Below are 14,874 nucleotides of genomic sequence, written 5' to 3' on the forward strand. Positions count from 1 at the left end.
AAATTTAAGGTATAGTAATGGCATGGCAGTTCTTCCTCCCACCCCATGAAAAGACTTATTCTAGCTGGAGGTGATGGTAAAGTCCCAGCGCTGCAAGGTCCTGGCAAGCCTGGGCTATGTGGTGAGACTATCTCAACAAACATACAAACAACCCAGCAGTGGGTGGGGGGAAAAGTCGGGGAAGACTCATTTGAAGTCTTTCTTTTCTGAGATTTACTTATTATGTACACAGGGTTCTGCCTGCATGTCTGCCTGCAAGCCAGAAGAGGGCGCCAGATCTCATTACTGATGGTTGTGAGCTATCTATAATGCCATGTAGCTGGGAATTGAACTCAGGACCTCCAGAACAGTCAGTGCTCTTAACCTCTGAGCCATCTCTCCAGCCCTCATTTGAAGTATTTCCGGTGAGATGACATGATGTCTTGATTTTCCCAAGACACTCTGCACTTCTGTTCTACAGGGTCTCATTGTGTATTCCTGGCTAGGCTGAAATTTGCTATGCAAACCAGGCTGGCTAGCCTGGAACTCACAGAGATCTACCTGCCTCAGGCAGACCTCCATCCCCACTGCCATCCTTGTTTTAGTTAGGGTTTCTATTGCTGTGAGAGACACTATGACCACAGTAACTCTTACAAAGGAAAACATTTAATTGGGATGGCTCACTTACAGTTTCAGAGGTTCAGTCCATTACCATCACAGTGGGACATGGCAGCGTGCAGGCAGACATGGTGCTGGAGGAGTAGCTGAGAGTCCTACATCTTGCAGGCAACAGGAAGTTGACTGAGACACTGGGCAGTATCTTGAGCATAGGAAACTTCAAAGCCCACCCCCACAGTGACACACTTCCTCCAACAAGGCCACACCCACTCCAACAAAGCCACACCTCCTAATAGTGCCACTCCCTATGACATTATGGGGGCCAATTACATTCAAATGACTACAGTCCCCAAACTCCAGTGCTGGGACTAAAGGCATGTATCTCCATGTCCAGCCTGGCTTCATTTTTCAAAAGATCCAGGTTTGTTGATGATCTCATTACTTTTGATATGCTTGAAAAAAAAATCTCACTTTTTTTTTTTTTTTTTAAACAGAGAACCTTTCTAAACCTGAGACTGACTGAGCACAAGGCAAGGGGACAGTTGCTTTGCCCAGCCACATCACTGTCCTTATTCAAATCCTAGCACCCCCATGAACTGGGAGGGCAGACTGTAGGACACCTAGGAGGTCTTGCTGGCTCTGGGGGCCAGGTCTAGGCACATTCTGCTCCCCCTTAGCTGGATTTCGGGTAGAACTCCTAAACTGCAGAACAGCCCTTTCTAAAGAGTCTCTCTGGAGGCCCTGTCTCTGCAGTCAGGTTGGCCTGAGGTGACCTCAAAGGTCCAGCCACTTCAGAAGCACTTGTGCCAAGTTCAGCAGTGTTGGTGGCCAACTGGGACAAAGACAACCCACGCTTGTCTGATGCCAGACTAGGGAGCTTGTAGCCAGGCCTGACAAAGAGAGACAAAGAGACCCCTTCCACACTCCAGCCTGTCACCTGCTGGGACCTCCCCTGCAGAGCTCTCTGTGGCCGAGATACAAGGGCTGCAGATATCACTGCTGGTCTGCTCTGTGGGGCTTGAGGCAAGGATCAGTGCCCTCCACAGCTGGACACCTGCCACTGCCCCCAGAACTCACTCTTCTACTGGCTGCTCCTCAAGCTTGGAACTGGGAGTGTACTGCCCATGGATGCCCAGTGCCACTCCTGGGGTATTCGTGCCAAGGTCCCAGGAAAGGGGCCAAGATGAGTCACCTTTTAAGCATGTCTGAAGAGTTAGGCTGCCCCCAAAGAAAACTCAGCACCTGAGGTATTAGACAGGGGATTAGGCCCCTTCTGTGTGAACCAGCCAATCGGAATCTCCGAGACCATTATGCCTTCCATTTTACATGTAGAAAACTGAGTCTCAGAACACGTGACCCACCTGGGGTCACGGAGAAAGTTAGAAACAACCAGCCCAGGCGGCAGGCGGCGGACTCCATCCTTCCCAGCTCTGGAGGAGGAATTGGAGGACCACAGGGCCAGAAAGGATGGCAACTACCTCCTGGAGGGAGGAGAGAGCCTGCTCCTGCAAGTTGTCCTGGGACCTCCCCTGCCACACACGCACCATGGCACGTGACCTTCCAAATAAATAAAGGTCAAAAATTGTTTTGAGGGCTTTCAAAGGGGCCCAGTGGATAAAGGCACTTGTTGCCAAGCCTAACATCCCAGCCAATCAATCACCAGGACCCACGTGGTTGAAGGATAGAACCAGCTGTGGCAAACTGTCCTCTGACCTTCACACACACACACACACACACACACACACCCCACACATCATTGCATGAACACACAGCCCACACACATGCACACTAATAAGCAAATATAATAAACTACAATAAATGAATATAATTAAACCAACTTCTCTCATCCGTATAATGTATAAATGATATTTATGTGGCTGGAGAGATGGCTCAGAGGTGAAGAACACTGGTTGTTCTTCCAGAGGACCTGAGTTCAATTCCCAGCAGCCACATGATGGTTCACAACCATCTATAATGAAATATGGTGCCCTCTTTGGCCTACAGGGATGCAGACCAAACACTGTATGCATAATAAATAAATAAAATTTTAAAAATGATATTTATGAGAAGCGGACACACACACACACACACACACACACATACACACACACACGAGAGAGAGAGAGAGAGAGAGAGAGAGAGAGAGAGAGAGAGAGAGAGAAAATGTTACTAGTCCAGGCTGGCCTCTACCTGTATCTCCCTACTTCCCTCCAACCCTCCCCTTTAGGGTCACCATACGTACACCCCACTAGAGTATCAGTGGTGGAAATAGGCCTTGTGATTGGAGTTGAAAGGAGCTGTGTGGAAGTGGGAGCGTTGTATGCACACCGCGCACATGTGATAATGGAAGGCGTATGTATCCTTTAAACTGCCAGTTTCTAGGGCGTGAGCCACATCCTCCAGCACACAGTAGAACCCCTGGTTCCTTCTGGGTACCTGCTCTCTCTTCCCCATAGGATTCCAGTATAGTCAGCCCTTGCCAGCTCTGGCCTACCTGGCTCTCTTCCATCAGACTGCACCCACACAGTTTTGGCATCCCTCCTCCCAAGCTGTGGAGCCACCAAAGCCCACACATCTCAGGGATGAACTTGGTGAGGGATTTTTTTACCGGCCGCGGGGAGGTGAACGGGTCTGGAATGCGTTTAGTGAGTAAGAAGAGGCCCCAGACTGGTGAGACCAGGTTGGGGTTGGAAAGAGCATGCACACGGGGTCCCACCCACACAGGTGTGTGCAAAGTGATCTAGTGCCCAGGGCTACCCTCCTGCCGCCAGTTCAGCTCTCACGACGACGACGATCCGACACCCTGACGCTCTTTGAACACTGCAAAGCGAGGACCCAAATACGCCCCGTCGGTCCCCGGACCCTCTTTAGGGCCTGGCGTGGCTTCACAGTCTCGAATCCATCCCTGCGCAGCCCCAGTCGCAGCGACCTGGTGTTGACGCCGGGTTGGTCCCTGCGAGTTCCCCAGCGGTTCCAGCTGCGCTGCTGCAGTGCCACCCAGCGGCCATTCCGAGAACTGTGGCCGATGCCTCCCGAGGTTCCCCCGTTGGCTGGTGCGCACTTCCCCTGCCCCTCCCCCGTTTCCTAGCTGCGCTCGGGGGCGCGGGGTGCTCCTACCTCGGGGCAGTGCCCGGAAGGGCGGGGCGCGGCGCAGCGGCGGCGCTGGGCTGTGACCCCGGTGGTTTCACTTCTGGATCCCACTCCGCTGGGGCTGGGAGAGGAGGACCTGGGTGGGGGCGGCAAGGGCGGTACCTGCGGGCAGGCGGGACCCCTGGGGTGTCACGCGACCCACGGCTTCCTGCGCTCCCCACCGCCCCTAGGCTCCACTCCACTGTTCCCAGATCTGTTGCGTGTCCGCAGCGGCCGCCGCCCCGTCGGGGCTACAAGACCCCCGAGAGGCGCCGGGCGGCGTGGGCGGCAGGAGGGGAGAGCTGTGAAGCCGCAGGCCTGGGGTTAAGCTGCCGGCTGCTGGGACGCCAGGCTGTTTCTCAGAAACGTGGCTGGCCCTTCCCTCACGCCCTTGGCTCCCACCTCACCCCTGCTCCTTCCCCATCACTGCATTGTCTCTCCCAGGTTCCCTGACTCGGGAGTCAGTGTCCACCTTGAGAAGGGGTGGAGAGCACTCCAGCACCCACATCCAGAGCCTCCCACAGTTCTACAGGTGGAGAGGCAGGAGCCTGGTACCTCTCTGCCCCTCACCTCTTTGGCTCAGAGTCTCACAGTCGAGACAGTGACATCTTGGGAAAATCCCAGACCACACGCTTCACCTCCTGCACCCACCTGCTAGGATTCTTAAGGTGAAGAGAGGGGAAACAGGATTCCCTATTCCTGGGTTTGCTTCGGCTGTTAAAGGATAGGCCTGGTGTCTACTGGAGCTTTGGGGTTAAAGTCGAGCTTAGAGGCCCAGCCCAAAGAAATCTGAAAGATTCACGACTCCAAGGAAAATTAAGATCCAGAAGGTAAAGTGCTGGAGGTCACCCAGAGAGTCACGAGGCTGAGACTGAGACCAGACTATGAGAACCGGTACCGAGGTTGTCCCGAGCTTTGCTGAGCTTTGCCCCAGCCCACTCAGCAGCTCTGCAAGAAAGGCTGAGAATGTAATTCCAGTGGGGGTGGGTTGGAGCTTGAGTTGGTGGTGGGACAAACGTGTGTGTTGGGGGGGTAGCACCTGCCCCCCTGGTTCCCATCCATCAGCCTCCCCCAGGGCTGTGGTTTATTTGACTAGGCTGCTTTTCTGGGCCAGGGGGCAGAGGGGAGGGGGAGTAGATGGGAAAAAAAATTCTAGGGCTTCCTGCCCCTCACTCCTGAGTAGGGGGTGGTGGCGGCGGCAGGTTACATCACTCACAAGCACTAACCTCCGTTCTTTCCACTCAGATCTTTTTCCTTGTGTATGTGCTTATTATATACATGGGGGGGGGGAGGTGCTCTGTTATTTGGGGGCAGGGAGGCAGCTGCGTACTTCACAGGTCAAGACAGAGTTAAAAACAAAACCACAGCAAACTCAACACCCGTGTCCTTCAGGGACTTTCCATGACACCTTCCTCCTTTCCCCCAAGCCAAGGAGTACCTCCCTAGAGGCCCCCAGGCCAGGTGCTGTGGCTTTTGGCTCGTATGCAAACAACTGTCTGCCTGGGGATGCTCCAGGGGCAGAATTTATGGCCTGGGTGGGACATCCACTTCACTGTCTTCCTCAGGCCATCCCTGGTAGTCTGCAGCTCTGGTGTCTAATGCCCCGGGATTTTAAGGATGGGTAGGAGGGAAGGGAACTGGTCCTTTTGGTCCTTTGCCTCCTCCTACCCTCAGGTGGCAGTTGCCCGCAGGTGGAGCTTTGGGTCCTCCAGCCTTGCAGGTGGCCTGGGGTGTGGAGTCATGGGGTTGGGAGAGGCTGCAGGTGTGAGGTGGCATCTCTTGCTGGGGGCCACAACCCCTCTAAATTGACACTGGTCACTAGTGCTAGGAATGTAAAGTGTTAGGCTGGAGGGAAATGCCCCCCACCTCCTTGAAAAGGGTTCAAGGTCTCCCTGTCTCCCCTTCTTCCCCCAGCTCCTTCTCCTTGGGAGGGAGTGGGTTTGAGGAAGGCCATATATATGCCTGCTGGTTAACTAAGGGAAGGCTGCTTCTGAGTGATTCATGCTAAAATACAAGGACAGGCTGGCCTGCCCTTCCCGGTCTCCTGCCCTGGGAGGATTTGCTAGAAGTCCTCAAAGCAAAAGGGAGAAAGATACTGCTATAATAGAGTTGGGGTGTGGGAGTGAGATACCCCACCACCAACTTGCTCAAGGACTGAGATTGTTAAATCCAAACTGCAGAAGCCTTGAGACAGGGCAAGGGAGACATGTGTATCCAGCCTTTTGACATTGTGACATGATGCTGTCATCTACAAAGTTCGTATCCAAGAACTTTGTAAGTGACTTAAACAGAACCTCGATGTTTAACTTTATGATTTGTGTGTTGGGCTGCATTCATGGTTATCCCTGGCCATATGTGATCCATGGGCGCAGGTTCAACATGCCTTTGAGGGAGCTTCACGAAGCTTACAGAAGGCCAGGCTTCTCATACTCCTCCAGGTGTCTTGGAGTAAATATCAGGTAAACAAGACGAGGTTATGTCACTCTGATGGGAGCCCCCCATGTCCCACTTCACCTTACATTTGAGTCCCCAAGTGTCTACAGACTGCTTGTAACTTGTCTGAGTTTAATGAACTACAACTCAGGCTTCTCACCGTTTTAGAGATCCACAGTTGAAAAAGCCCCGATTCCCTTACTTGTCTATCTCTCAAGACCCTGTCTTGGGGGGGAGGGTAGTGAAGTGATGTGGAGTAAGGAGACTCTTCTGAGGGTACTTACCGATCCTGCTGTGTCCAGAGCCCTGTCTGCCAGAAGCCCTAATGAGCTTTAGGACGTGTGCATCCAGAACTCTGCTATGGCCTCAGGGGCCGGGAGGGCGCCAGAGGCAGGCTCAGCAGTGCGTCTGCGGAGCAAATTTACTGACTTCTGTCCACTGATTTTGATATTTTGGCTTTAAGAAAAAGCCAAGACAAAATTAAGGAAATATTCCCCAGGGCAGATTGAACTCCCTCGGTTTTTTGACAGCAACCATGACAAATGATGAGCGTACAACGGGACTAATTTTAAACACACCAGGATTTTATTTATTTATTTATTATCAGCGTAAAAATCAAACACAGTAAAGAAAACTTTACAATATCAGCAAGCTGCTTGTACAGGAGCTGCACTCCTTGTGTTCCAGCGAGGTTTGCACGGCTTCCCTGAAAGTGAACTCTGGACAAACTTTATGGGGTGGTACAGCCTCCCAGTGGTGGGATTCGGGGAAAACTCCAGAGGAGGAAAGAGCTGCCGCCAAGAAACACAGGCAAGGGGAAAGGCCAATGGCACAGGCCATGTGGTAACTTCTAGGTGAGGGTTCCCTGAACCCCAAACCACGCTTTGTTCCTCTCTCATCACGCTGCAGACAAGGGTCATCCACAGACCACACGTGTGGTGGCTTTGACAACCAGAAATTAAAAATAAGCTATGGTTTTTTCCAGTAGCCAAAATGATCCTTCCCCTGTGCTCACAGACTGAGAACCTGAGCATACAAAACCACAGTCTGGGTGAAGGCATGTCTGCTTTTACATGACCTGCTAATTCTTTGCAACCCGCAGTAATTTGGTTTCCATGACTCCACAGAGGCAGGCCCACCAGGAAGAGCCTTGTGCCAGCTGGGAAAAGGTCCTCATATTGATGAGTGGCGGGCAGCCACACCAGACATTTTAAAAGGCTGCTCCATTTCCCTAGCGTGTTAAAATGTGTGTGTCTTTGCGGGGAGGTAAAGAAACAAAGCTGTGTTTGAGACAAAGTGGCAAGTCCAGTGGGGCTGCTCTGTGGGCTCACTGGAAGGATGGAGGTGAGGACCATGTGGGGAAACTCTTAAGACTATGAGGGCTAATGGCTGTGGTCTCACAGACAGGGAGGGGACAAAGCTAAGCAACTGTTCTGGTTCTCTGTGGCTCACTCACATTGGCTCCAAGATCCAGCCTATTCGCTAGCTTTATGCAACAAAAGATAAAGAGACTTTTAGACGTTAGTAGCCTCCCTCCACAGTGGCACTGGCCTCACTGTGAGCTTGTACTCTTTTTTTTTTTTTCATGCCCTTCTAACCAGACACAGGATTTACAGCAGAAATTTATAACTAGACAGCATAATACCCTTCCCCCAAAGCAACTTTACTCTATAGACAAGATCACAGCAAACCTCACATCACCCTGGAAGGTAGATATCACTATGACTTTACATCTTTAATCAAAACAGTAATGTTCCAATTTCAGATAATAGCTCATATGATAGCAATGGATAAGACAGTCCACAGTTGGAATGTTTACAGGGAACAGCACATCCAACTTCTTCAAAGTGCAAAAGCCTATTTAGCCTATTGATGGCTTGGTGGTTACAGCTGGGGCAAGACAGATGCAGCCTTACATTCTGAGCCCACCCTAGGTCAAAGCCCACATGTGTCTTCTAGGCCCTTCCAAGTCCATTGTCTTGAGAACCAGTGGTTCACTGATCATTCCCATGGCTGGCCAGTCCTGCCTTCTTAGGAAACAGTCCTAGGGTAGCCTGGATTTAGCCTTTGGTTGCAGAGAAGAATGTAGGTTCCCCAATCATGTTGCCCAGACCGCTGTCTGTTGAGGCTTCCTGGACAGCCCTCTGTATAAAACAGCATCTTTATCCTTTGAGACGTGACAGTATATATTGTCCATCTTCTGTTGAGGCTCTTGTTGCTGATTTTCACCCCCTCTTTCTTTTTCCTTCCTGAGTAGAGAAGTCTTAATTCAAGGTTCCTGCATCCTCAAAGATGCCCAAGCACTTTTACAAATCTGAACTGTCTCAGTTGCCAAGCCTTACTAGAGTCCAGTGGGATGCACCTGACAGTGAGAACCATGGACCAACTTTATCCTTATTGTCTTCTTGCCTGCCCTGGAGTATGTTTCAAAAGTTTGCTTTCTCTGTTTGTTTCTACCTTCCTACCTCTCTATCTCTCTGTCTCTCTTTGAGCAGGGCTTGGAAGCCAGGGCCTCTGCCATGCTAGCACGAGGCAAAGAAGCATTCCTGCACTGAGCTACACCTTAGCCTGGGAGTAAGGTTTGTCCCCTTACAGCACACTAACCTTCACACTTAGTAAGGGGACAAGGAAGTTGAGGAGAACAAAGATGCATATCTACTTAGAAACCTTCTATGCCAATGTGACATCTGTTGGTTACAGAATACTTCAGTTAAGTAAGATTTTTGTGCTTTAAAATGTTCCTCTTTGCAAAAGACACCTGGGGCCATTTTCTTCAGGGGTTGCTGAGGATATGGATGGTCCACCCAAAGTGGTAAGCACAGAAAAGGGAGAAATTTTGTCGTGGATGATTCCAGAAGCAAAGTCAGGAAGGGCTGAGAATGAGTGGGAGAGATAAGGCTAGCCGGCTGGTCAGCGCCCGGCACTGTTTCTTTGCGGGGAATGATTTAAGGCATACAAAGATGGGTGTGTTTTCCCTTTCCTGGTGGTAATGCTGAGAGGTGAGGGGAAGGAGTCTCCTGTTGAGTTCTGTGCAGTACTTCAGATCAAGGCGAGGAGGAGCATCTGGAGAGCTAGTTCTGCTCTTCTTTCCACCCTCACCCCAACTCTGTCACCTCGGCTGCAATGGAACTTCTTGTGGGTTTGGTTGGCCCCCAGTTTGCAGCCCCCTTGGGTGTGTGGTTGGAGCTTGCTTCTGAGAGGGCTGGTGGGAAAGGAAGGAAAGGCCCACAGGGCTTATGGTGGGGGCCCCTGTGTGAGAAAGCTGAAGCCTCCTCAGGACTTCACAGCCCCATGGAGGATGCAAATCCCTACCCCTTCTCACTTCAGCCCCCATCTCCATCAAGGGGGGCCCACAGGTAGCACAAGGAACACATTCACTGTCCGTGCTAACCACCGCACCTCACCAGGCTCAACTGCTACACTCAAGAGCTTCAAGCTTAGGCAGGACCCTGGAGCTGTGAGCCTCTGCTGGGGCTCAGAATGATTCTTTGAAGGTCAAGGCTCTGGGGGTGTGCACATCATTCAGAAAATAGCCTTAGGGGATGGAAGTCACTCAGCAAGTCCACGGTCACAGGATAGAGTCCTGTCTGTGGAGGTTTCTGGGCTAGAAGAATGGTAGTTCACCACCTTGAGATGACAAAGCGTGCGCGCGCGTGCATGCGTGCAAGCACGCACAGCAGACTTCAACAGCACTCTGGAGGAAATGACCAAGTGCCCATCTCTGCATCTTTTCCTTCTAGTCCCTGCCTTCCAACTCACTCTCTCCCCGCCATGGTGTCTCCACTCCCCAAGTCCACAGGATGTGAACTATCTCAAGCATAGACTAGGCAGGTCCTCTTTCACAATGGTCATAAATAATGTGGCACAGCTCAGATTCAACTCTGCTGATAAACGGTGGTGTGCTAAAGACGCCCAGTCCTGTAGCTGAAGCCTCAGACACACGGAACTGTTGCCATGGAATTTCATGCCCCGTCCCACCCGCTTTCCCTGAGACAGACACCATGCTACAAAGCAGGCCAAGCCATTTGTGTGTCTGAGGTGGAACGTTTTAATTACTGGCATGGCATAAATGAGCTGAGTGAGAGCCGACTCCATAAGCCCTTTAGAAGGAAAATGCTAATCAACCAGGAACTTGGGATTCTTGGCTCCTGCAGAAATGTTCATAAAGCTAGCTCTTAATTTGTAAATAGGCGCCATGGAGCTGTCCCTGTAAGCAGAACTTACTTTCCCTCACGCAGTTCTTAAAAAGGAAAGAAAGAAAGGGGCCTGGCAAGCAGCTGTGGATGCCAATTCGTGTGCACACTTTGGCAAGACCAAATCACCTTCCTGTTCCTTGTTCCTCCTCAGGGTCTCCTCAGGTTCATGACTCAGTGGCTGAAGGAAAAACTTAATGCACTTACATTTTCACACCAAAGAGATATGAAACACGTTTTCATGTATGGACCTTCTTCCTAATGCCCACACATCAGGAGGTTTAAAAATAACCTGTGGTTACTGAATAATCGTGTATCAGAGTCGGGAGGGACCATCAAGAAGGTCTCAACCCAGCTCTTATTTTATGGTTGAGGAAATTTAGCTTTTAGAACTAAATGATTTGTACAAAAGCACACACTAATTAGTGGCAGATAGATAGGAGCTTGGCACATGCATTTTTTTTTTTTTTTACTTCTATTCCAGGTCTTCTTGATGTCTTGGTGCTTGTGTGTGTAGTGACAAAGCTGATTGGTCCATCTACAGAATGAGACAGACTTTCAAGACCCTTAGTGGACTGTGGCAGCTCCAGTTTTAGAGAGCAAAACCCCAGAACCCTGATGGTGAACATCTCAGCACTCAGTAGGTTGAGGCAGGAGGATTGGAGTTCTGGTCACCCTCAGCTCCAGGCCCATCTAGGCAGCAGGAGGACCGTTTTAAAAATGAAATAAAAGCCACACGTGTCTAACCTGACTTTGGAGCATCCTGATCAGAACATCTGTGGTTCCCGTCCCTGGATCTCACTCCTGTGGCGGGGGAGGCTAATCGGCACATTCCGGGTCCTCTGTGTATGTGCTGGTGTAAAATCACTTTCAAATGTTCTTTGGGTTTCCAACCAGTACTCCACGAAGGTGACAAGAACTGCCAACCCATGTGTCCTACACACTCCGCTCTGCCAATCTCCCCTCCCCTCTTTCTTTCTTTCCTTTCTGTCCCCTGGTGCTGGGGATTGAACTTGGCAAACACTACCACTCGGCTATGTCCCTAGCCTGCTCTGCCAATCTCAATCAAAGACACAGACATCAACACCCCTCAGTGGATGACTCCTGGGTGTCGGTGATACTCTGTATTTAAAAGCATTGGTTCCTCTGGAGTAAAATTCTCTTCCAGACAGCTGGTTTAGGCCAGATGACCTCAGGTTTTCCCTGGTGGCAGGCAGGTGAAGCAGAAGGGTCCTCAGATGGCTTCTGTTTGGTTTTGCTTGTGCTATAGGAAGTGAACTGAAGTTCGGAAGAAAGGCTCCTCCCTTACTGGCAGCAGGTACTTCCTGTAGTCTGCCTCTTTCTTACTGTTGGACTGTGAAGGGAGAGGAGACTGGGTTCTAACCCTTCTGCCTTGTGCTAGTGCCCGGGGGCAAGGGCAGCTGGTCAGCTCTTCCACTGTGTGGATCTGGGCATAGGATCAAAAGACCTTTCCACATATGGCTGCTATATCCCAGCGAATGTCTCCTGCAGCCCACCGAGGACTGTTCCAGTTGGCAACAAGCTCCAGTGGATGGCTGGCTATTGCTACAAAAGATAATGAGCCAGATACTTCTTTGGCTTTTAAATCCCATCAAATTCAACTGATGGGAAAGGAAGGTTTCACAAAGCAACATGATGGCCCTGCAAACAGTTTCTGGATGAAGACAGTGTTTCCCTGACTGTTCCTGTGAATATGACTGAGTGCTAACATAACTGGGCAGAACCGTGGGTGTGAGTTCAGTCTACTGGGTAAGGCTATCATCAGTTCTAAAAGACAATGTTGACCCTTAGATCGTGAGCTCGGAGACTGATGCTCACTTCAGCATGGCCCTGTGTTCTCCTCTAGCGATGTGAGAGGAGAATTCGTAACGATCGTGGCTTCGATAGCCACACATGTTACACTCAAAGGGGTCACGGAAACCATGGCACCCCATGTGGATGGTAAACATCACATAATCTAGGAAGAGGACATGGCAGTGGTCACACCGGAATACATCCATCACCTCTCCTTCTTTGCTGATCACTTTGATGGAGTCTCTCAGGCAGATGGGAGGGGGCTTCAGGAGTTCAAAGGAGCGAGGGACCTCCTTCAGAAGCGGCATCCCATTGCGGGCCTGGGGAAGGACCATGTGGCTTTGCTGATAGACATGATTCTGGCGATCCTCGTGGTTGCTGTCAGTGTCTGTAGAGTCGTGGGCACTATTGTTGGGGGACAGACCCCGCTCAGAAGGCAAGTTCTTCTCTGGCAGGAGGATCCTTTTCTTTTCCAGCTCCTGTGGGGCCCCGTTGGGCATATCAGCCCGGGTGAGTGCTATAGGATACATGCTGCTGATAACTGGGACCATCTCCGAGGTGGGAGCAGGTGGAGTCTGGACTAAGGGGCGAAGGGCTTCAGCCCCAAGGTAGCTGATGGCGTTATTGATGGCTTGGTCCATCATTCGGGTCTGCATCATCTCACTCTCCTTCTCATACGTGTAGCCGGGATTGTAGTTGACGTCAAAGCAGTGGCGTTTCTCACCTGGAGCAAGTCAGAAGAGAAGTTAGTGAAGAACTAGCCGGATTCAGAAAGTGGGGAAAGATCTTCTCCAGAGTCCTCCCAAAGCGGGCAAGGGTGAGCTGTGCTGCCGCTCACTGGCACCCAGCCATGGTAGGGATGCTCCGTTCCACAGGGAGATAATCTCAGGGGGTGCTACCTGCCAGTCACATGTTTGAATTGTCCAAATTAAGCCAGTGGATAAAAGAGAGGGGCAGTGAGGCCATGTTGTGAGGTGTGTCCACTGGAGAAAGGGGGAGGGCATGGGAAGTAAAGACATCAGGACAAGCTGGGGTGGGCGGGCTGCCACTGAGCAGAGGTCTGGGGCCTCCACATTTTCACTGTGTGGTAATCAGCCTGTAATATTAGGTACTGCAAAGAGTAGGGGTCTCAGTGATTAGCTATAGCAGCTTGCGGCTTGGCTCTCTCCTAACTTTCTCTCTCTTTCTTTCTTTCTTTCTTTCTTTCTTTCTTTCTTTCTTTCTTTCTTTCTTTCTTTCTTTCTTTCTTTCTTTCTACGACAGACAGGGTTTCATGTATCCCAGGCTAGCCTTGAACCCTTGAACTCAATATATAGCTGAGCATAACTTTGAACCCTTGATCCTCTTGCCTCCACTTCTCAAATGCTGAGACTACAGGCATGTACCTGTATGGAACCCTGGGCTTGGTACACTCTAGGAATGCACTCTACCCCGGCCCTAGGAAAGTTTTTTATTTTTTATTTTACTATTATTTTTATTATTATTATTATTATTATTATTATTATTATTATTATTATTTGGTTTTTCGAGACAGGGTTTCTCTGTGTAGCTTTGCACCTTTCCTGGAACTCGCTCTGTAGACCAGGCTGGCCTTGAACTCACAGACATCCACCTGGCTCTGCCTCCCGAGTGCTGGGATTAAAGACATGTGCCACTACCACCTGGCTAAGGTTTTGTTTTTGTTTTTAAACAACTTCTGCCCATTTCTTAACATGTGCTGCATTGGGGGGGGGGGGGCTTGTTTGTTATTGTTTTAAGACAGGGTCTCTCTATGTAGCCCAGTCTGCCTTTAACCCATTATCTTCTCGAGTCAGCCTCTAAGTGCTGAGATAAGGAGATGAGTGTCGGCCAGCACGCCTCCACTGGAACTGATTTGCACTTGACAGATGGATCCTAGACGCATCTGGATCCTTAGGACCCATCGCACACATAACTGAAGAGGTCTCCTTGAGGTCGTCCTCTCTATTTCCCATGTCAGACTGCTGGGAACTTCTGAAAACAGAGTTAGCCACCAGCAGCACACTGAGTGCTGTGTGTCAGGAAAGAGAAGAGGCTCTCTGGCCCTGGAGCAGCCAGGGAGCCGTCAGCAGTGGTGGCTAACAAAGAAAAGAGAGTGTGGGAGATGGGATGGTACTGGGTGTGGCTCCTAAGTCACTATGTTGACTTTGGATCCTGGAGAGTTTTGCTGTGTTGTGTCCTTCTTTTTTAAAACATTCCCTAGGCATCCCAGAGTTCCAAAATTGTCACTGCCTCACAGAAAAGGGTTCGGAAATAAAAGAAAGAAAACAGCGGGCTGGAGAGATGGCTCAGAGGTTAAGAGCACTGGCTGTTCTTCCAGAGGTCCTGAGTTCAATTCCCAGCATCCACATGGTGGCTCACAACCATCTGTAATGAGATCTGGCACCCTCTTCTGTATACATAATAAATACATCTTTAGAAAGGAAGGAAGGAAGGAAGGAAGGAAGGAAGGAAGGAAGGAAGAAGGAAGGAAGGAAGGAAAGAAAGAAAGAAAGAAAGAAGAAGGAAGGAAGGAAAGAAAGAAAGAAAGAAGGAAAGAAGGAAAGAAAGAAAGAAAGAAAGAAAAAAGAAAACGGCCCTGTAAGAAAACACAGGGACTGAGGGACTCGGTGTCTATCCTGAGTGGTCTCTACTCCAGCAGGGCAGAAACAAGATGTTTAGGCACAAAACTGGAGCGAAACTATGGTGT

General features: G+C 50.4%; 1 protein-coding gene across 1 annotated transcript in view; it reads right to left on the minus strand.

Annotated features, from left to right (window-relative positions):
• Nucleotides 1–6,802: 6,802 nt before the first annotated feature.
• Nucleotides 6,803–14,874, minus strand: part of Ikzf3 (IKAROS family zinc finger 3) — a 95,084-nt gene continuing 87,012 nt past the window's right edge. The window contains exon 7 of the mRNA XM_036194613.1: nt 6,803–12,891. Coding sequence (XP_036050506.1) covers nt 12,188–12,891 — 704 coding nt within the window. The 3' untranslated portion in view covers nt 6,803–12,187. The remainder of the gene's footprint in view (nt 12,892–14,874) is intronic.

The sequence above is a fragment of the Onychomys torridus genome, chromosome 8 (genome assembly GCF_903995425.1).
Source record: "Onychomys torridus chromosome 8, mOncTor1.1, whole genome shotgun sequence".
Lineage (NCBI taxonomy): Eukaryota > Metazoa > Chordata > Mammalia > Rodentia > Cricetidae > Onychomys > Onychomys torridus.